The 23,359-nt window shown below is 37.6% G+C and overlaps 1 protein-coding gene across 4 annotated transcripts in view; it reads left to right on the forward strand.

Moving 5' to 3' along the window:
* The window catches only part of SRBD1 (S1 RNA binding domain 1), a 128,105-nt gene that overhangs the window by 61,127 nt on the left and 43,619 nt on the right, over positions 1-23,359 (forward strand). For all 4 annotated transcript variants that reach the window (XM_080408288.1, XM_080408289.1, XM_080408287.1 and 1 more), the window contains exons 17-18: positions 1,194-1,285; positions 15,313-15,395. In XM_080408288.1, the coding sequence (XP_080264414.1) occupies positions 1,194-1,285; positions 15,313-15,395 (175 nt within the window). The remainder of the gene's footprint in view (positions 1-1,193; positions 1,286-15,312; positions 15,396-23,359) is intronic.

Below are 23,359 nucleotides of genomic sequence, written 5' to 3' on the forward strand. Positions count from 1 at the left end.
ATCTTACATTATTTACTGCTAACATGCTTAGACCGCTGAAAGTGAATGTGTTTTATCTCTGAGCTATTCTCCAGCTTTTCCTAAAGGGAGGGGCTTCTAGGTATCAGTTTCTTTATTTAAAAATTTGACCTACTAAGTGTTCTTAAAAGGAAAACTTATCGTCTAATTTTAAAACAATATAAAGCAAAGTTATGATTTTTATTGAAAGGTCTGGTTCTTAAGGATTGTGGTTTCCCTCCTTATGGCAAAGATAAGTTTCTTCTAAGAGTGGAATAGTAAAAGTAAGAATAGTTCTGAATCCGATAGTATTTCTCTCCAGTGCAGTAGCTCTATGATGCCTTAATTAGCAACCTGAAATTCAAGTTCTGTTGAAGTTATTTGAAGAAATACACTGTTGATTCAGTGGTGACAAAATTTCACAGCTGAAAATAAACTTACACCGTGAACACTTGATTGCCGTTTTCTCTTGAGTGGAACTAGTGCACTCGAGGGTTTTTTTTAATTATGTGTTGTGATTTGAATTGGTGAGTTTATCGTTATTACTGAATAAGTTTGAGGTGTGTGGTAGATACATGAACTGTAGCTTAAGTTACTGAAGCCATGCAGTCTGTGTTTTTCTTTGGGGATGGCAGTGAGAGCAGGGAGAAGCCGGTATTAAATGCCACTGAGAAGCGAACTGCAGCTCTGGCTCAGTCTGTATCAAGATGGGATTTTCCGAGTATTTTAGGCAGCTAACTTCGGACAATGTCTGCACGCTCGTGACTTGGATTCATGTAATAGTTTAACTGATATTAGACTTTAGAATGTAGGTGTTTTTAATGATACTGTCAGGTAGGTTTTTGTTTTGTTTATGGAAGCTGCTTTGCCTATTTACTTCTGGTAACATTTGTTTCTCATGTTCATTTTCTCCATTGTAAGATTACAGGGGCTCATATCACACACAGTGTTTATTTGTAACAGTGCCAGAATTGAGAAAGAGTGGATGTTGCAGGTCAAGGAGGGGTGTTTTGGCTTAAATGGAGATCCTTTCCTTTGTCTGTACTGTTTTACTTTTTAAAGTATTAAGTTCATTCAAAATATTTTTAAAACATGAGGCTTGAAAAAAAATCCAAATATTTAAGTCACTTCCTAAGTCTTTCAGTTGTGTTGTTTGTCTGTGTGGTGTTTTGATTATTTGCCATTTTATTTTTCAGCATTGTCAGTGAAGCAGGAGCATCTATCTACAGTGTCAGTCCAGAAGCGTCCAAGGAAATGCCAGACCTAGACCCAAACCTGAGAAGCGCAGGTATGAGGTGGATTTCATTTTATCACCATTTCAACATGGAGCTCCAGTCTCAGTTCTCAGATTGTATTGTGTATAATATTAAGTATAATAATAGCCAAAAGCATAAAAAGTGAACATTTTGGATGTTTTGTTTCTAAACTTGAATTATTCTATCATTTCACATTTGAAGTTGTAGGTATACAAATTATAACATCATCTTCTACTGAGGTCTGTAATGTAAAGGTCCTTGTGCATGTATTCCTTCAATAGGCTGGTACAGGAGAATTTATGGGGATTAACATAACCAATGAATTGCATAAACTTTCGCAGATGGACATGTCCATGCACACAAGAGCTAGACCTTCCTTCTCTTCTCTTGTCCCTTGCATGTACACAATATCTCTAACAATTGAATGCTTCAAAGACTAGGAAAAAGTATAAGAATGGAACAGATAATTTAAAGGTGTGCATTCATTGTGATCCCTTTGAAGTGTTCATGGAGCTGAATGTAGTCCTCAAGAAATATTTAGGTTTAGTTTTTAAAAAATTGTCGTCTTCAGCATAGATGTCACTGGGGTATAATACATCCCAAGTTCTTAAAAATGTAAAAGTGCCGCGACTGTTACAATTTTCAGTGTTTGGTTAAAGAGTAATTTTTAAAGATCAAATTCCTAGCAGGTTCTTTGGTGTCCAAATTCTAATAATGGACTGTGTTTCTTGGGAGACAGCTGTACGGTCTGAGATTATTTTTGATTACTTCATTTGTGTATTTTTATTTGTGTGCCTTTTTGGTTTATCTACCTCATTTTTTTTATTTTCTTGGTTTTCCTGCTATTTACCGTCATACTCAGTATATCATATTTGAAAATGCAGTAACATTCGCGTATAAATCTTTTTCAGCCAGAATTTTACTGTTCTTAATTTTAAAGTTATTCTGGCAGGTTACTGGTCTGGAAATCCTTGGGAAGTTATAGTAGTCGATCAGCAAAAAACAGTTCTGAATTTATATAGTATCTGGGGGTAAAACTGTCTAGAATGCCCCATGTTCCCTTCCTCCGTATTTCCACGAAGAGGGAAAAGAGATTTGTGTTAACTTGATGTTTCAAGTGAATGTTTTTACAGGAATATTCTTTAAATGTCTATATCAGCCTTTCCATTTGCAGGACAGGCCTTTAGCCTCTTTTTGCTCTTTCCTCCCTTCCTGCAAATGGACTCCGTTGTGATTATTTCTTCCCTGGGCCACAGAAGTTTTGAATGTGTCATGGTATGGCCAGAGTGAATACTATGCATGTGACATTTCTGTATTTGTGACAGATGCCACTAACTTTCCCTTGGGGCAAAGTTTTTAATGTTGCTGATATATTAAATGTGGGTTTAGAGTTGATGTAAATGAACAGAAAAACACTGAAAAGGAGGAAATCTAATTATTAACAATATACTTTTCCAGATGTATATGATTTTCTTTTTTTTAGAAATTAATTTTTGAACATTTGAGACACTTTTATTTAGTCTTGTGCATCAAATACAGTAAATGAAAATCAGATTTGTAATACATGACCAATTTCAGTATTAATTATGTTGAGTTCATAATTTCTTCATTATTACTAGGAATTGCTTCAGGCATAACTTAAGTGCTGTTGCATCTGGTTTGAAAAGCATCAGCAATTTTAATGTGCTGCAGTATAGTGCCACAGAATGGATAGAAATTGAATAAGTGTAGGATGGAAAGTGAAAAATAGTTCCATGGATGTTGGCTATTGTGGAACTGACAGCTAGAAATATATTTATTACAGTAGAGTCTTTCTAGAAGTTTTAGACTTTCTTCTTAGTGTCTTTTGGTGTCAGTTTGTAATTAGCTGCATTAAAACTGTGGACGTTATTTTAAAACATAACACAAAAATGTGACATTAGAGGGAAACATTAATTGATGTTTGGATTTTTTTGCAAACTTTTCTTGACTAGCTTTTACTTTTGCACTTTTGATTTTCCTTTAATTTGCAGCAAACAGAAAAGTGACTTGGTGTCAAAGCTGACTTGCTTTTTATTTTAATTGTTGTGTTACATCATGTCAGAATCTGTGCTTACATGATAGCATTTAGTACATTAAAGGAAGCTGACAGCTGCATGATGAAGTATGACATTTATAGTTAAAATAAAAGGTACAACTGATGTGAGGTATCTGTGATCTTAACACATTTTGCCACTTTTAACATTTTTCTCAACACAAACTTATTGAAGGGTTTGGGGTTTTTTGAAATACACAGGTAGGCCTATGTTTGTCCATCAGGTGCATAAATATAAAATATTAAATAATGCATATTATATAAGATATTAGTTTCCAATCTTGTTGTATGATCTCTGTCATATTTGAAGCACTGTTTACAACTCTTTGTAGTAGGTTTTCACTTCGTACAGAGAAATAGAAGACATCAGTCCTGATACAAATATTACCTCATTATTTTCTCCTTAGCCAAGTGTTGTTTATGGAGGGAAACCCAGAAACCTTCAGCGTTTCTTGGGGATGCTAGTAAAATATATTAGTTAAGCCAAGAACTCAACTGTTTTTTTTTTTTTTCCAGTTTGAGTTGTCTTTGAAGGTCATGGATGATGTGGGTTTGTAATAAATGATTGCGAAAGATCTCATTATAAACTACTGGTGTATGTATAAACTGTAGTGGAGAGTCTTTACAGTCATTCATACAGCACTTTTAGCCAAAATGGCACTTGCTTGAGAAGAAAGTAAACGCTCACTTCTTAAACAACTTGCTAGTATCTACATTGCAGAGAATGGAATAGGGTCTCTCCAACTGTAGAATTGTCCTCCAGAGATGTCTACCTTCTTTCTGTCCTAGGCAGTATCAGCTCCTGATATCATCTTTTTACATTGAACCAGGTTCTTTCAAAATTTTTATAGCACCAAATCTGAATATTTCACGGAAGTGCAGAAGTATGCTGTACTGCTACTTCAAGTCCTCTAAGATTTTGTGGAGTGAGACTCAACTAAGTAGATAGTAAAGAACCTGATGAAACCTAGTTACTTGTGTTTCAGTAGTGAGAAGGTATATATCCCCTTCTGACAGTCACTGTGGGATTAATGAGTAGAACAGCTATTTCTCAGCCTCACAGAATTAGGAGATAAGAGGCTTATAGACCAGAGCAATAAAAGGATTTCCTACTTGAAGGCGGAGGAAGTTCAGCTGCAGCAGATTAGGAGGGTTCTGCCTAGAGAACAAGCTACTGGAGTTCAGTAATGAGGACTTGCAATAGGGTTACAGCCTGACGGAGAGGAGAATGTAAGGCTTCCCTGAATTCTCCTTCCCAACAGCTGTGCCCAAGGACAAGCTGAAGATTTGGGATGGGAATTTTTGCAAGGGATGGACATCATAGAAAAAGTACTTAGCAAGCTGGAAATGTTGATCACCTTTGTAAAGCTTATTAATGTGTGTCGCCTCAAGGCTTTGTGGCTGCCCGCTCTAGAGTTAGCGGAACGGTAGTGAGGGAGCTGCAAGGCTGGCTGGCTGGCTGCAGCTCTGTTTCTGCCCCAGCATCTGTCCTCTGGCCACCCTCTTAGAGAAGCTGTTAAATGTATAATTTGGTGGAATTTTCGTAAAGCTGTCAAATTCATGTTTACTTGGCTGTTCTTTTGTTGGTTTATCTTTTTTTTTTCTTTTTTTCTCCTGACCTACCATCAGTGTAACACTTCATATTTAACCTTTGGTTAGCTTTTATTCATGGCAACTTCAAGTAGGAGTTTTTCAGTGTAACTTGTCCATAAGATCTTAAGATCCTCTGGATTACTCTAGGTCTCTGTGGTTCAGATTTGCTTGTATTTTTTTATATTTTTTTTTTATGAAAGGCCTGGATGCACGTTTCCCTTGGAAGCAGTTGTAAGTAACAGCTCACTGAGCCTTGCAAAGTACTCGCCATTAGTTGTCTTCCGTTATCTGAGTGGTTGAGAAGACTGTCTTGATGTGATATTCTTTGCATGAGTGAAAGAAAAAAAAGCAAAATTCAGTGGTGACGAGCATTTCTCCTTCAAATGGATGGACTCTGTGACAATCAGTGCTGACTTGTTTTCAGTTGCTATCACTGGCCTTGTGACCTCTGGAATTAAATGGTTTTCCAGAGGTTGATATCTTCTTTGTTCTACCTCCATCCTGTCCTATAGAGTTTTGACCAATAGTTGATTTTGTTGTGCAAAACCTGTATTCCTAATAAAAATGAGGCTTCTGGGATGAGAAATAAAGTAAGTCTGTGCAGATGTCAGTGCATAGACACTGCCACACTTTCTGGTTTTTCTCTCAGTGCTTCTCCATTTCTCAGTGCATTTCCATTGCAAATGCCTGTTGGCTTGAACAAGTTTGGCTAGACAAAATGGGAAGACTGTGGAGGGACAGGTGAAGTATATATAGAATGTGTAAGCATGTATGACTTGTGTTGAAGGATTGATGCACAGAAATAGGGAATTTATACACCTCCTGGATGCCTGGAAACTTTTTAAGGTATGGTCACCTACTGATGGCTTTTTTGTTGTCCTTAGTCCAAGGAGGATAAAGGATGCACCAGTTGTTTTGCATGTGCTCACATCAGAAATTTTTTTCTTTTGCTCCCTCTCCACCTCTTGAAGTGGATATGATGATGAAATAAATGTCTATTAATGACTCTAAGAACCAGAGGAAACTGCTGAATTCTGATGAGACAGTGGCCTGACAGTGAAGAATTGATACAAGGCCGTAGTCATACTGGGATTTTACCCTGTTTTTGATACATGCTCAGTTACATTAAATGAAAAATGCCTTCATTTCATTGAATTGATGAATTACCTTTTCTTTTGGGATGACTGCTCTGACAAATAAGCAATCTCTTCCTTCTTTCACTATTTAAAAAGCAAAATAAAAACCTAATGTGCTTCATTGCATTGATTTATAAAAATGTAGACAAACCTGAATACACAGAATTCTTTAAACACAGGATGAGCTGGGAAAGGGGATTATGTCTTTTCAGATATTATGTTTGTGTAACCACTTGTTAGAGATCTCATGCTAAGCCTGTCCGATTTGTTTCCATACCTTGGTGCAATCATATATATTTGGTTTTATATTTGCACTTCTGTGTTCAGATGCTGAAAAAAGAGCAACATACGTGAGCTTGTCTAATGCAGCAACTCCAAGAAATGCTCGTTTTCCTCTCAGACATGAAGGGCCTGGGGTCCTCTGTCAAGACCACATAGTTGTGTCACCCGGTTAGGAAGGTGATGAACATGGATAAAATATTCCTTGAAGTTACTTTTTTGCAAAGATTTGGAATACTAACAGGGCAAGCATGTATGTCGTGCTGCATGCACAGGTATGATCCAGTATAGAAACTGTGTTGCTACTAAAGGATGATTTCTGAGGATAAAGAAAAATCCAAGAGAGCAAAAGGTCACACAACTTGCCTTAGCGTTGTCAAATCCCATCTGCTTGTCTCCTCTCCACAGGGCAGAATGCATTGGATTATTGTACACTCAAAGTTTAGCACACCACTTGCACTTTTCCATGCAAAAGAAAGCCTTGTAGGCTTTGGGGGCTTGTTAGGACTTTGAGACTGTCATGCTACAGGGTTTTATTCCCTGGGGTGCTGTTAAAGATAGAGAAATACAGTTCAGAGCTGTCATACTAGCCAGCAAGTAGAAGGTAGAGATCGGAAAAAATGTAATTTCTTTTGACTTTATCTTAAGGAAAGTAAAACAATTTGATGATTAGATGTGTGGGACATAGTGCCTTGATGTCTACTCAAGCTAATTTCTTTTTCTTCTTAAAAGAGCAGTATTCCCCCTTGGCTACTCAGGAGAGAAGGTCATTTTTCAAAAACTTGATTGGACAGAAGTCTTATGGTTAAACCATTCGCACTGCTTTCTAAGTGGAAGCTTATTTCTACAGCTAATTGTAGAGGATTGGTGCAAGTTCCACAAGTTTTCAAAAAGGAGAAAGCAAGCACTGAATTCTTGGGCATTAAAACATTTTGCCAGCCCGTTCAGTTGGGTGGTGTGCAATTACAGTTGTACAAAGTAAAATTGTATTCCATCTTTTACCTGCTGTATTCTGTAGCATTTGAGAATGAGTTTAATTATACTGTGGCAAACAGCAGTAATATGTAAAGAGGGGCATGCTCTTTTTCTCCCCATAGGACCCATTCCTACTAATGAGCAAAAGCTCATCTCAAGGTGTGAGCTAGGCTCTACAGTTTAAACAGAAGTTATAGGAATCTGTGGATAACTTTAGAAAATAGTCCCTAACTGCAGATAGTCTGGAAATGACTGGGCCTCTTGCAGTTGTGCATGGACATATGGGCCTGCATCAGGATTTTGAGAGAGAGAGAAAAATGGGCTTGAATTGACCCCAGACCAGTGGCACAGTGCTGAATGGGCTCTTACACAGGTGTTAGAGGTGTTTGTAGTCTTTAATTTCTTGTTCTAGACAAGGATCTAATGTTTTTCCAATCCATGCAAACTTCATGGCATGCTGCTCATCAGCACTGTATTTCCCCTGAAGCTGTAGAGCATAGTAGTGGGCTGGAGTAGAGGAGTTTGATTTTCTGTAATCTGCAACATCAAGACCTGCTTAGGTTCCCCTAGGATTCTGCTTTGTTACAGAATTAAAACAGGGTATTATTTTGAGCCAGGCAAAAGCTCTTCTGTCTGCCTGTTTTGGATCGGTATTTTCACTATGCTAAGATGTGCGTATGTGTAGCTGTTAAATGAGCATCATTTTCTGTGCACATGTTAATGTTTGCAGCTGATGTTTGATCTTTGCATGCTTTGTGGAAAGATGTGATGTTCACCTTGCCTTCCTCTCATTTACCTATTTCTTATATCCCAGATGAATCTGAGTTCAGCAGATGGACTTGGCCTTCTATTTACAGAGCATCATTTTCTGTGCTTCTGAACTAAAAATACCCCAACAGTTCTGTTTAACAGCAGTCTCCAGAAGCAGAGCACTACTCCAGGCTTTCCCTTAACATAAGAGTTATGAAAATGATTTACTTCTGTCCCTCTGGATGTAACTCTGTGCACGTGCGTGTCTGTGTGTTTTCCTTAGAAGGCTTTGTTGCTTCTTTGAAGCGTGGAGCCAGAGGAACAATGAGTACAAGGATGCTCTTCAACTAGAGGAGTTTTGGTTTGCATTTAATATAGCAGTATGATGCATTACCCACTACATCTGCTTTTCTTACTATAGGCATAGGAAAGAACATTCTGGTCGCTTATGAAAGGTTAATTCTTGTTGCTGATGTAAATGAATAACTCTTGTAAGTACAGAACTTCAAGTAATTTTTCACTTGTAGTAATAACTGGCATGGTGATGCAGTTAAATGGCACAGTGATGCAGCTAAAATTAGTACCAGTGGTCAGAATGTGAAAAGCATACTGACGATGTCTACCTTTTAAGCTGAACAGATGGGGAAAGATTTTTTTTTTTCTGAATTTATACCATCCTGTAAGACTAACTCATTTCTGTAACAGAAAAAAAAAATCACATCAGGCTTCAATTAAATGATTATATGTCTCCCATCTCACCTTAGATAAAAAAACTTGCTACCATCCTGTGACACAGAAATTACTAATACTTGGGAAAAGTGGTTTTGAGAGTGTGTTTCTAAGTAAAAATACTGAATTTAAAAAGCTGCATTGTAATATTCACTTGTCAAGGCTTTCTCTTCAAATGTGTTTCTTACTTCCTTTTTGTATTCAAGCCATCTCTTTTAAAGATTTTTGTAGTAAACAAATATAACATTGTCATTCATTATTTCATTAATCTTAGGCAAATAACAGATTATCAGTTTTATGGAGTTAAAAGTAAACTAAAATGTAACCTTTTTAAAACAAAAACCTGCTCGCTTGCCACAGAAGAATTTTGGATGAACTGCAGCTGTTGAGCAGTTGTTTAAAATAAATTGCATACTTTAAACCCACCAAGAAGATATATGAGGATTCAAAACTGTGTCACAAATCCTGACCTACTGAGAAAGAATGCTTAATGAAAAGACTACTGTACGTTTCACTGTATCCTTTGCAAGGAGGGTGAAATTCAGGTCAACAGGATAGAAAGCTTCCAGGACTCAGGAAACCTGAACAATCGATCACTGAGTAAACATTATTGCAGATATTATGGAGAGTAATTGATCTTGAACACAATAATAGGCTTTATAAAAGGATTTAAGTAAGTTGTAATGTTTCCATATCTACCCTGGTATGATATATTGATAGTAATTACATACGCATTTGTGAGTTAGTCTCTGGTTACCTTAATATATTATTTTTTTATTTCATTGACATAGAAGTTTCAACCCAGACTTTTAAGTGCAAAGGTGATTTTAGAATAGGAGGGGAGACGAGTTACTCGGATGTTATAGTAGCATGTCTCAGCAAGAGCGAAAAACTGGGGGTTTATAATAAAAATACAGAATAGTCTCATTTATGACAAAATTGAGGTTGAATCAATCATAGCCTAATAGCTTGTGTTTGCCATATACTTGTAAAACATTTGTAAAACCATCCACTGCCTTCACAGCTGGAAGCTTCACATTGTTTCAAAACATAAACAAATGCTCCCACTCTTGTGAGGTAGCGAAACTGTCACTGCTGTTGACAGAGACATCTTTTTGTCCTTATATAAAGACATGTGTGTTTAAAGGAAGGAATGCCATAATCTTGGAATTCTGGCCAAAGATATTTTTCTGCTTGCAGTGCAAGCAACATTTGAGCACCACTGTAACTGAAATAAATTGAAAAAAAAAAATTTTTTTCTTCTTCCACCCATAATCATTCCTGGCAATCTATCACACTGCATTTGGCAGAACTTTGTATTTTTACTCTTTCCCCATCTATAGCTGTTAAGGTTTTGCTTTATGGTATGGCTTTTGCATACAGCAATGCAAAAGGAGAACATTTTAATCTGTGATTTGTCTGAACACAGAAGTTGGCAGGCTGTGCCCCAAGCAGCCACAATACTTGAAACCATTTATAATAAATTTTGTTATGTAGTTGAGAAAATTTCTAGTTTCCCTTGCACCCTAAATAGTGTGCATGTCTGACTTGGGCCATAACGATTGCTCCAGATCTGTTCCATTACTGAAGGGAGGCAGGTAGCCTAATTAAGAAGTTAGCACTATTTCTGGGTTTTTTTAAGGTTGGCAGCTGACATGGCTCTTGTACAGATACCATCTAGTGAAATAGTTGAAAACCTGCTATATTGGTTTTGCCCCTTACTGTTAAGACTGGGCAGGTTTTTCCATCTTTAGTCTAAAAGATTTAGCCTCACAACTATTACCAGTATTCTGGAGTGGAAACTCCTTTTTAATCCCTGTGAAAAATGATATCACTTCCTGTAGAAAGTACTAGTAAAAACAGAATAGTGTGATGTGTATGTGTGAGGGAAATAATTTTAAATTTGTCAGTTTGGAATTAAGAGAGATACGATCTTTTTTTAAGACAGGAGTAACCAGATAATTAAGTATGTTTGCAAGTTCATGAGGCCACATCTGTTCATTAGTCATTAGGAAACAAAACATTTTTACATAATTCTGTATTTTCTATGAAGATCAGACACTGAGGCTGACACGAGTTGTGCAAGCAACTCTTACGGAGGCTTTTCGCCCACCACACTGTCATTGCACGTCATCGCTGGCAGGCAAAAGTACTTAGCTGTCTGATGGGTTTATCTTGTTAAATAAAGTATGGAGTGAATAGAGACCACCAAACAGCTGAAATGCCTTTCTTACAAAATGGCAGAATATGTCCTCATGACAAGACGGGATTCTAGTAAATATACTTTCTTCTTTATTCCTTATTGCATTTAGAGGTGAAGTTAATCTACATTAAATTCAGAGGACCACCTAGGCCATCTTGTCCTCCCAAGCTTTAATATTTTACGTGGATTTACTGCATGGCATCACAATGTTACTGCCAATCCAAGTATTGCAATAATGTTTTCTTCTGAATTGATAACTTGAATCTTTTCATTTATTGGGTGTGCAATTCTTGTGACAATTTTCTAATAAAGGGACATGTCATGCTGATCTTAATACCCTACTTAATATTGAATAGGGTTTTTTTTCACATAGACTAGCATATTTTAAGAATGGCATCCCAAACATTTTATGTTTGGACCTGATTACTTTTGAGAAATCTGATTTTCTGGTTTTTGCCCTGCATGCCATCATATAACTTATTTTGTATTTGTTTGGGCAAAAGTGAAGAATAACTTAACTGTAGAAGTAACAATGCATTACCTGTTTCATTATTAGTCTTCTAAAAATCCATGTTTTCTAGCCATTCCTAAAACTTATTTTAAGCATATAAACAGTTTCTGGGAATACCTGTATTAGTGTAAAATAATTCAATATAAAAAAATTCTGAAATATCTTGATTTTATTTTTAAGGGGAAAATGTGAAACCATCAGGTTTACTGTCTCTGACTGGTTCATGGGAGCAGACCTTGCACTTCTGCAGAGCCCTCATGATTTCAGTAATGCTGTGCTTGACTTGTGAGAGTTCAGCCTTGTGGATAAAATCGCCGAGTGGAGCCTCACTGCCCCCTAAAAAGATCTTTCTATTGCAATGTGCTAGTACTATAACAAAGAAAAGGTGTTCTTTGCCTGTACAAGAGACAGGAGATGCTAATCGTGACTGAATTTGCACCTAGAGAGAATGTGGTCAAGTCTTGCCTTTTCCCTATTGTGCTCTTTTATTTTAAATTTGACAAGTTCTGGAGTAAAATTGCAGCTTTAGTGGGAATTCTGCAGGTTAGCTATCTTGCTGGTATCGGTCGTAGGAGCTGCATCCCTTAAATTGTATAAACAACTAAGTTGATCTTTGCGCTTCAATATTGTAACTATTAGGCCTGATCTAGGAAAGCACTTAAATGCCTGTGTAACGGTATGCGGGTGGATAGTGTTGCTGATTCCGGTGGGAACACCAGCATGCATCTGTGCTGAAGAGTTTTCCTGGATCAGGTCCTACGCCTTCGCTGGAAGCCTCCTAGGGATATGGCGGCATTGTAACCTAGCTATTATGACAAGAAGAGTCTAATTTTTACTTTTTAATTGAAGGTTTCCAAGAGAAGGTTATGGTTGGAAAATGCCTGGATCAACCTATCCATGTAGCTGTCTATTTTTAGAAGATCTAATGAAAGGGGATGTGGACAACAAGAGATATTTGCTTTTTGGCTTATCTAAAATATAACTCTTGAGATGTGCTTTACCATTAGGTGGAACAAGAAGAAAATTCTCTGAAACGTTGTACAGCTATTAATCAAGTTGAGTTTAAGAAAGCTGGCTGAAAGACTAGTACCTATACATAGACATAAATGCATTCAGAAGAAATACAGTTTTAAGTGTTTCCTGGTTTGTGTCAATACTACTTTAATTGGTGTTTTGTTCCATTTTTGTTTGTTAGGTGATGATTGATAGGTACCACTAGTATTTCAATGTAATTAATATGAATTATTGTTACAGGAAAGCATTTCTGCAGTAAACTATACTTGTGTAAACGATAACCAGTGTACTTACACTGGTTAACCTTTTGTAATTTTTCTTGACAAGAAGGCGTGTGTGATTGCCTTTGAATTCAGAACTTCTCTATCAGAGACATCGGCATATCAGGTGTCACCAGCACGGTGCTTTCTGAGCCAGGCTAGTGAGCTGCCATTGCCAGCGTATGTTCAAACGGGTAATAAAGGATATGAAAAGTCTTGCGTGACCAAGTGGTGAACTTCATGTTAACTGTGCATTTAGCAGTGCAAATCTTTAAAAGTGAAGTCTCCAGTGCTTTCATTTAATCGATAAACTTTGCAGTTGTGGTTTGAAGAGCCTGTATAGCCATTAAATGTTAGGTCTGTTTACTGTTTTGGCTTCAAGTGTCAATGTTTAGTCAAGACCTTTTCTGAAATGCTGGGAACTCTTTAGCACCCTTCAGTATGGTAGCTGCAATTTAAATTAAGGCTGCAGAGATGATTAAGGGAGTGGCGCACCTTTTGTACAAGGAGAAACAGAGAGAACTAGGAGTGTTCATCCTGGAGAAGAGGAGGCTCAAGGAATTTTACAAATGTGTACAAATACCCAATGGGAGGAGGGGCAGGCTCTTCTCTGTAGTACTCGCTCAGGGCAAGAGGCACAGACTGAAACATGGCAAACTTCATCTGAATGCAAGAAAACAGTTGTTTACTGTCAGGGCGGTCAAACCCTGGGATGACTTGCCCAGACAGGTTGTGAAATCTCCATCCGTGGAGGTATTCAAAACCTAACTGGATGTGATCCCGGGCAACCTGCTCTAGCTGACCCTGTTTCAGCAGGGGTCTTAGACGAGGTAGTGTACCCATCCTAAATGATTCTGTGATTCGGTGAAGGTGCTTATATAGTTTTATATATACCATATGTGTATGATAATCATGCTCGTGATTTTATATGTGTGTGTATGTATAAAATCAGCTGTGAACCACTAGATATACTTCCAGTTTTCGTATTTAAAAGTCATGTACATATTGTTGACCAAGCCACTATCCATATACGTATTTACTCCTGACTCCTGTCTGTTCTTCCTCTAACACTCTCTTGATTTGCTTCAAAATGTATTTAAATGTGAAGTAATTCTTAGGAAATGTCTTTTTAAATGACTAATACCAGCTGTGTGGGTGATTCTGAAGACACTTATAAAAGGATCAGAGCTTTCTTCTGTCCCACCCCATTTCCCTCATTTTTGCACAAGTGCACGTGGTAGGAAAAGCAGCCTTAGCCATAAGTCCTGGCCTTGGTTTTTTAGGTTTTCTTGGTTTTCATTGGTTTTGGGATGGGGGTTGCTTCTATTTGTTTGGTGTATTTTGGGTTTAGATTTTGGTTTTGTGGGTGGTTTTTGTTGGTGGTGGGTGGGTGGATTTGGATTTTGGTGTGGGTGTTTTGGGGTTTTGTTGGTTTGGTGTTTTTTTTGGTTTGGCTTATTTTTTGGAATGACATTTCGTCTTTTTTTTGGAAAGAGTTTTGCAGTACCTTCAGACACTCCTGTTCTTCCTCAGTGTTTACTTCACTAAGAAGAATGTATGTTCTAAGAGCTGCTAAACTAACTAACCTGTTTTGTCTTTACTCAGAAGAAAAAAAGGTTTGTAAATGTACAGTGTATGTGGAAGGGAGCACAGTTGCAAATACTTGATGCAGCTCTGTGTCTGCAGAATTAGACCAAAGTTGAAAACTGACATTTGCAAATAAGGCTTTTTCTGAGATTTCAGTAAGTAAAGGATTTATTAATAAATACAGGCTTCGAAAACAGTAAGTAAAGGATTTATTAATAAATACAGGCTTCACAAACACAGTCTTGATTCAACATTTAGATTTCGAAAACCAAAGGTTCTTCCCATATGCTCTTACTGGCACCAGAAATGTTGGAAATTGTTGGGGGTTTTTTCTAAACATGGTTATAATGATGACAGATTTCAAATTGATGTGGTTTGGTATGCAGTTTATATTAGTGAAGTCCAGGAACCATTTTCAAAGCGAACACTGAATTTTATGGTTGAATTATGTAAATGTATAATACATGAGTATCTAATATATATATCTTAGGAAATGCTATATTAGATAAATAAGTCTGTGAAGTGTTGCTCCATTTTTTTTAAAATGTTTGTTTGTTTCTACATATCTATGGTGTAAATTTAAAGGCTATTTCAGAGTTTAATTTGAAATATTACATATGCATTTAGTATGGATATGAGGGGAAAATTTAGCTTACACAGTTCTGTTGTTAATTCTGTGGCCTGAAAAAGCTTTTTTAATGTAATGATTACAGTTTAAAATCTCCTTAGGTCTTTGCTTGAATTATTCAATTAAAGAGTTTGATTCATTTACATTTCATTCCTGTGTCTTAACAGTGAAAAAGGATTTTGCTATATTATTGATTATTTCCAGCTAAAAAAAGTATATTTAATGCGTAGAAGATTTTTAGGAAAAAAAAAGAAAAAGCCATTAAATTATTCTGCTTTTTCAGATAAAACCCATAGTTATTCTCTAATTCTGTTTTTCAGTTTCCATAGCTAGACGTGTCCAAGACCCATTAGCTGAGCTAGTGAAAATTGAGCCCAAGCACATAGGAGTTGGAATGTATCAGGTAAGATAATACGGATCATTTAATCTAGGTGATCTATCATGATATAGAGCAACACCGAAATGCGGGTTTTTAATTGTCAGCTCTTTACATGTCCTTTCAAAGACATTTGTAGGGTTGATAGAATGGTAGTAAATGCTTAGAAGTCATAAACTACCTCTTTTTCTAATCTTTACTTTTAATGATTGTGATTGAGACTCTGTAATGGCTGTAGCCAGATGTATAGTCTATTAAAAACAGCAAATTAGACAGGTAACCTGATCTGTAAAGCTTTCTCTTTTTTTGTATTGTTACAGCAATGGGGTTTTAGCTCTTTGTGTAAAATACAATGAGATATTGATTCTCCATTTAGAAGCCATTAATTTGCACTCGTAGGTGCATTCCTTCTTAGAAGTTTGTAATAAAAGTATTTGTTTTGAAGTTTTTCATTTACTAAAGCTGAATTGGAAAATGTTTGACAATTCTTATTTTTATGCAGTTTTCTGGTTATTTCTGAGAAATAAGTTTAACCTTCAAAAGTGTCTTTACGAAGTGAATGATATTGAGAAGTGGTACATAAGTTATTGTCATTTTATAGCATATTGGCATCAACTAAGGAAAGCATTTATGCATGTGCTTAAGTCCCACCAAATAGAGAGGTAAAAAAAAAAAAGATAATTAAGCATGTGCTTTTCTCTATTTTTGAAACTTTAGCATGTGAACAAATTTGAAAGTCTGGAAAGAATTCAGAACAGAAAGCACAGAACAGTCTGGATCTGTGCTTTAGTGCATGACAGTTAATGGGATAGAATGCAATTAGCTTTAGTGCTACTGCTAAAAGTAGCATGACAAAGAAAGGTGCTGTGAAAAATGTCCAAGAAATGTATATCCTGTTTTGCTTTTAAAGAACTGAGGTCAACATTTTTGTTGGTTAAGGTGCTGCTCAGTACTGCTTTTGCAAGCCCTACTTGTATTGTCACAGACTATAAAATTTACTCATGTTGCTTGCTCACTGCGAAGCTTATTGGAAAAGGTAACTTTATATGATTAATCTTTCAGTATGTACTATACCACAGTTTTGGAGGAAAATGAGATTGAATGGCTGAAATACTGTAGATTTCTGTAACGCATATATCGAGATTTCACTTTAAAATGTGCTTTAATGATGGCAGCTATACATCAGGAGGTGCTCATCTAGCAAAAAGAGGAGCTTCAATCTGAAGCATAGTTTGTGTTCTTGCTTGTGGAGGCCCACTGGTTTTATCTATAACAATAGCAACAATAATGAAAAGTGATACAGTTTCGTTGTTGTTGTTGTTGGTCCATGCTTCAAGGAAAAAAAGTATTTAAAAAAAAGGTATTTCAGCACTTTGAGAAGAAGTTGGTCATTTTTTCGGTAAGAAAAGTTTTAAAAAATTAGTCCCAAAATGGAGTATTTTACTATTTGAAGTGTACTGTGAATACTGAAGTATCAGGAATTTGTAGTGCTGTGGCTAGAAGGTATTGGTATAGATGCACACTATTTACTATGTCTCATGTGCACATTGTACAAGCATACATATAAAGTGAAAAGGCATGGAGCTGGTGGTGGTTGTGTGATTTTTTGAGCATGACCTATTACCAGATTACTTTTGCAATGAGGGTATTGCAGCAGTTTGCTACTGCCTCAATGGCTGAAGCCATCATTTACTTTGTGCTGAAACAGAGCAGGATAAGTACTGTGTTCCTGGCCCTTTCAGAGAAGCTTCTTGGTCCACTACAGGTGTGTTACAACTAAAGGCCCAACCGTGTTATTTCTTCATGTACAAACTGGTTATATGAAAAGTTTCAGAGAAATAATTCCTAAAAGTCTGGTAGAAGTAGACAAAAAATTGTTCATTCCTAGCTGTCTATACTTTTAAGTCTCATCATGGTTTGAATAAATCCTCTGAGATAGATACACCTCCTGTCAGAATTCCTAAGTATCACCACAGAAGCTGTAAGATGCTCATTCAAAGATACAGTAAATACTGAGGTACTAGAGCCTTGTGACACTATGGTAAGCAAACCTGGACTTTTGAAAGGAAAGTCAGAAGCTCTGCTGCCCTTTGGGCGTGAGAGCTCTCTCATGGCAGGGAAAGGGTGAGAAGGGGAATTAAGCTGTTGTAACTGGTCTTTCTTCAGAGAGAACAGGCATTTGTTGGCACCTCAGAGGGCAGGCATGGAAAAAGCTGTTGTGTTGTACAGGGAGTCCCAGAGTAATAGCTGATATAATCCCTCAGATAAAAGAGTGTATCAGGTACCTACTTTTATATTGTCCAAGACAATTTTAAAGGTTTGACTATGTTTAATTTATAATCTAACATCTGGCTGTAGCTTTTATATTTATTTCTAGGATGAAATACACAACGATCAGAAATGTAACAGGCTTTTCACAGAAGTGATTACTTCCTTAGCCCACTGTAACTATAAACCTAGCATTTAAATATGACCTTTCCTTTCTTAAACACCCTGAAAGGGATATTTAAGAATCTGACAAATCCAGGTTTTGGCGTTCTTGTTCTGAAGGACAGCCATAGCGCTTAGCACTGCACTCAGCCTCTGCTGCTTTAGGCTGGAGCTGCGGGAGGCTGCCAGGGGGCGGTGGGGGCCGTACAGAGGCCGTGCAGCACAGGGAGGGTGGAGGTTTCCCTAGGGATGGTTCCATGCTGGCTGTGTGTGGATCAAGGTGCGGGCTCCCGAAGGCGTGCTCCTGCCTTTTCTGCTATTCCTGCCCAAGCGCCCCAGTCCTCTTCTGGTGCTGGTACTGGCTGTGTGGTGTGCTGGTTGGCATAATGGGGCAGCAATGCGTAGCCTGTGGGAGGAGTGGGGCTGGGGCCACTGCTTTCACAGCCCTGAGTTCTGACTGACTTGGGACATACCAGTTTAAGATAGCCAGAGGTCCCAGACTACTCTACTTGAAAGGCAATGGCAGAGACATTGATTTCTTTGCCTTTTCTGGGAAAATTTTCTCAGAGGTTGAAGTGAGAGGCTGGTGAAGCAGAACCTGCCTGAAGAAGGCTGTAGCTTTTGTAACGGGACTGTGGCACAGGAGCGCTGTATGTTCAGCTGAGTGACCCCTGTGCTGCTATCAGCAGTGACAGTGGCGCTGCAGGAGAGTGAAGTGGCCATGTGTTAGATCTGCTGCTCACAACACGAGCTTTCTCAGCGTCTGTGCCGGAAGGGGCTGCGTCTTCTGCAGTCGCTGCTTCCATGGGACTTTGGATCCCTCCCACCTGGTCTCTTGGTACTTCACGCACACGCTTGTGAGAGTATTGTTGTTTTCTAGTTCTTCTAGTGCAAGTTACCCAGGCAAATCTGCTCTTTTGGATATAGATACTTGGGGTATGGAAATAGGAGTTTCCAGGTAGCAGATCTCTGTAAATTGAGTCCCATCAGCTGGGATTTGTGTTTACTTATTTTAGATGACAAAAAAATTTGAAACTTGTACTTGACTACCTGCTTTTTTTCTCATTACAAGTTATGATTCTGAGTTTGTGCACTACCAAGAAAATCAGGTTTGTCAGAGAAAAATAAACAGGTCCTGGATCTCCTAACAGGTATTTCCTTAAACAAAGAGAAGCACAACCTGATTTATTAGGGCCTCTCTGAGACTAAATTCCAGTTGCCTAAAGGTCCTTGTCTTCCTTCATCTTTATCTCATTAGGAAAATTGTTCTTTCCTCCCAGACAGGAACCTAGCCAAAATTAATTTATCACCTTCAGGCCATATTACTATGATTTCTTCTGTAGTTGAACATGAAGATGATGCCCAGACTCTGCCTGATACAGAATACGCTTGCCTTGCCACCTCTCCTTGCCAGTTCAAAGCTAAATTCCTATCGGGGAAGAAGCAGTTAGTGGCTTAAGACATTATTTCGCTGCAAACCAAATTTTGGCTGATGAATTACCACAACAGTTGTAATGATCTTGGAAGATGTAGATAAGAGTTGAGAACAAAGCTGCTTCACAAAGATTGTGTCTAGGGAATTGAATTCCAGAGCAAAGAAGATGAATAAAAAGTTTAAAAAAAGATGCCTAAAGAAGAAAAAAAATCCTTCCTCTCGAATAGAAACCCGGTTTTTCGTAGGAGAATAGAACAGCACTAGCATAAACCTTGTCTATCAGTCCCCATCAAAGACAAATAGCCTCAAGTAAAGGGGGAATTAAATTAGTAAAGTTCTTAAAAATTCAAAATCTGAATTTGTATTGTAAGGCACAGAAAGGTGAAATAATGCTGAGGGACTATGCTAAGTTTGGTTGGTCTTTTGCTGTTCATTTAATATGCAAAATTGCTGGATACTAAAACCCCAGTAACCTCTAGGGAGAGAGCTACTTGAAGCACAAACTCACTTGTAGCCTAAGAATAAAATGTGGTGTGTGTTGAAGGGTCAGAATTTTTGCTAAGTTATGTATAATATTAGAAAAAATGCACCATGTCTGATCTTGAAAAGGCAATATCCTATTTGGTTTTTATAAGTTCTAGAGTGCAAAAATCTCTTAATCATGTATTTTTGTACATGGTACCATCTTCACTGTTTAACACATTCGAAAATTAACATCCCCAAAGGATGTAAGAGATAATATATGTAGTTTTGTAGCCTCTGAAGTGGTAAGATACTTGGTCCCAGATGTAGCTGGAAAATTTTGTGCCAAATAAAATTTGTAAACAGTATTCTTAAGTAGCAATTCCTTCAGGAAAAAAAATACGGTTGAGCTAATTCTTAGTTTATTTTCTAGATAATGCTGGAAGGTCCTGGTCAGTGGAGAATTTTGTAAAGCCTAATCAGCATGCCTAATAATAATTAAATTTGGAATGCATTTTATGTCCCTCTTGTCCTTTTTCCTCCTCATTTTCCTCTCGTTATTGAAATGCACCAGGTTTGCATGTGATTATTACCTGTAGGATGTTTTATTACTTCAGCTGTAATTTGATATGCCTTTTAGGCTAGGATTTTTTCCCTGAAAAGATTGGGTATGTTTTATTAAATGACAATGCAACTTTAGGGAATGCTTCTAATCAGATACTCTTCCTCCTTAATTGGACCAGGTCTGTCATAATTATGGCATTGCAGCTATAAACCACTTTAAAATCTACAGCCAGCTAGTTAATAGCGAGGCATCTCACTGAAGTCGTGTCTCAGTTCGTGTTGGGGAGGAAGGAGGTTTTTCCCTTTCTCGCAGAGGGCTGTGTAGAACGCTTTCTGTCGTTGCAGGCCATCCCCGTGTGGGTCCTTCCTTCCCTGCCTCAGTGCCACACCCTGCTCATGCTGATGCGGGGGAGATCTGGTGGGCGATGGTGGAAGAGTGTTACTGGCCTCTCCTGCACGTGACTGAAAGTGCATGTAGCCCTTTTAGTTTGTTGCATTCTTTAATCACTTTTTTCTCAAAAGATGTGTGTAGCATCACACCCCATCAAGCGTTTCTATACCTCCAGCAGGTACCTGTGTGACAGGATTGGTATTAGAAAGGAGTGGCGTTAAGCCAATTTTTGACAGTAAAACCTTTTAAGATTTTATTACTCTTCTGGACACCCATCATGGAAATTATTTACTTGAGGAAACTGACTGTATATTTAATGCTTAATAGTTACTAAATTTGGAGATACTTGGGAGGTGAACTACAGCAACATCTTAGAAACACAGGGATCAAAGGGACCTGAAGGGTATCTTTAAGTACAAGACTCAGATCAGATACCGTTGGGTCAGCTTGATAGCGGTGTGGGCTGAACAAGCCTATGCATTATTTCTGCTTGTTGTCTTTCCTGCAAGAAAAGCTGGGTTGTCCTCTGCACTGTGGGTGCTTGTCAGCTTGTTCTTACAAAATCCTAGCAAAGATAACTTGGTAGCTTTATTTGTTAAGCTGTTCTGAGGCTTAATAAACTTTAGATACATTTCTTTACTATCTGAACCAATATTTTGCGTAAACTAAATGTTGTATTATTTCTCTAATAGTGGAAACTTGAACATTAGTGTTTAAATAGATTATAATGAAAAGAGTTGTGAAGTAGTTGTTGCAAACAAGAGTTGTCATAATCTGACCATTTGCCATCACAAAGAATCAGTGTGTGGTTTGAGAAAGTCTTTGTCTTCATTTTTTCTTAAAAGTAGATACACAGTTTTTTAATGGTGAAATAGGAGACTTTTTATCCTTCTTGGTGTCTGATTTTGCTTATATATCTTTCACAAAGTATGCTGTTGTTTAGTATCATGGAGCAAAGTACTGGAGCTAGCTGACTTTTCAGTCAAAAATACGCATTTTTCACCAAGTACTTAAGAACTTCTTTTTTTTTTTTTTTTAATTGACCCATAATAGGGTATATGAGTAGTTAGGTGTGTTACTTGGATAGCATAGGAGAATCGCTCATGTAGGATGTGAGAATATGATGACATACGATGTGCAAGAGCGTCTTCTTTTAAATCTCTGAGGTGTGATTGCCAAAACCACCTCAAACTTGAGCTTGCTTTATTAAGCTTATTAAAACAAATGTATGGGGGTTTACAACTTACATTTTTCTGATTAAGAAAATGGGACGTCTTATTAGGTGAGCAGTGCTTTATATTGCATGATTCACATAGCTCCTGTGGAAACTCCGTTCAGCCGGAATGTTTGCTGGTCAGAATTGTAGGTTGCTGGTTTCAGCACCCAGTTGAACAGCCTGTCTACAAAATGCTTCAGCATTCCTTCTGTATTGCTACACTGAGTTTATGCATACAGTTAGACAGAGAAGTGAACCTCCGGTGATAAAATTGCAGGTTTGTGAGTTTGCTTATGGTTTTCTGTACTATAATTGAAATGATTGCATAAAGAGAACCTTTGCTTAAACACTAGGTGTCTGAGGATACCAATGCTCAGTTCTATATATTTCACAGTAATCAGACCGCTTATTAATGAATGTATATCACTCCTTTTGGGCAGTATATGGCAGCTAGTTAATTATGGGTGTACCTTAAGTTGAAAAATCTAGTAGGAAATATGCTGGTGGACTAGAATCTGGGTGAAACTTAGGATATCATGAGGGAAAGCTGGCTGTTCTGATACTAAAGAAATTCCTAAACAACATGGACTAAAGGGTATGTTGCCATTACTGTAAATAAAATTTTACAATAGTAACTGGACAAATTCTGGGCTGCTTCTGTATTGCATCTTGTCTCTGAACAAATTCACTGGGACTTGAAAGACTGGAATGTATCTCAATAAAGGAAACTTCAACCCCTCCTGTGAACCTGTAGCCTCCTGCAAATACACTATTGTCACAGAATGTTTCTGCAGCATACTGCAAGGGATTGCGTGCTTTGAAATTTGTGGAGGAGAGGAGTACTCGGTTTTCAGGTGTACACAAACTTTTTGAGGGATGGGGTGTGGTGGCTTTACCTATAAAATATTGTGAAGGGCAGGCAAAAAAAAAATCAATGTCTTGTCAGTAGGGAGAATTTTTTCTTTTTTTTTTAAGCAGCTGAGTAGGCTGGTGAATATGTTTGTGATTAATGCAGGATTTTAAACACCCAGCAACTTACAGAATCCTAAATTGTCTTGTAGTAGTGGTGAAGGATTAGCTTTGTGAGGAAAGCAAGCAAAATTCATGTATGTTTTTTGCCCAACGTCATTTTTAGGGTAAATTATGTGCTTTTCATTTTGAAAAGTAAAGCCTTGTGAACCAAGCCATCTGACATCCATGAGAGTAAAATCTTTGCAGACAGCTTTGTCAGAGAGAGGTGATCATCCCATAATGTTTTTGGATTCTTCCCCACCCCAATGAAAAAGGTGTGTAAAACTTAAGATTCCTTTCCAAGTAAGTTACACCTCTGGCAAGTTTGTGTAATTTAATCTTCAGCAGCAGTTTTACTGGCTGCCAGGGATGGTATCCTGTAACTTGGCAGTCTCTCCAATTGTGTCTACGTATTCCCTAGCTGGCAAACAAAAATCTGCTGTCCCACCAGCAAAGCACAGTAAACTCTTGCTAGTCTATTA

The sequence above is a fragment of the Falco punctatus genome (assembly GCF_963210335.1).
Source record: "Falco punctatus genome assembly, chromosome: 12".
NCBI lineage: Eukaryota > Metazoa > Chordata > Aves > Falconiformes > Falconidae > Falco > Falco punctatus.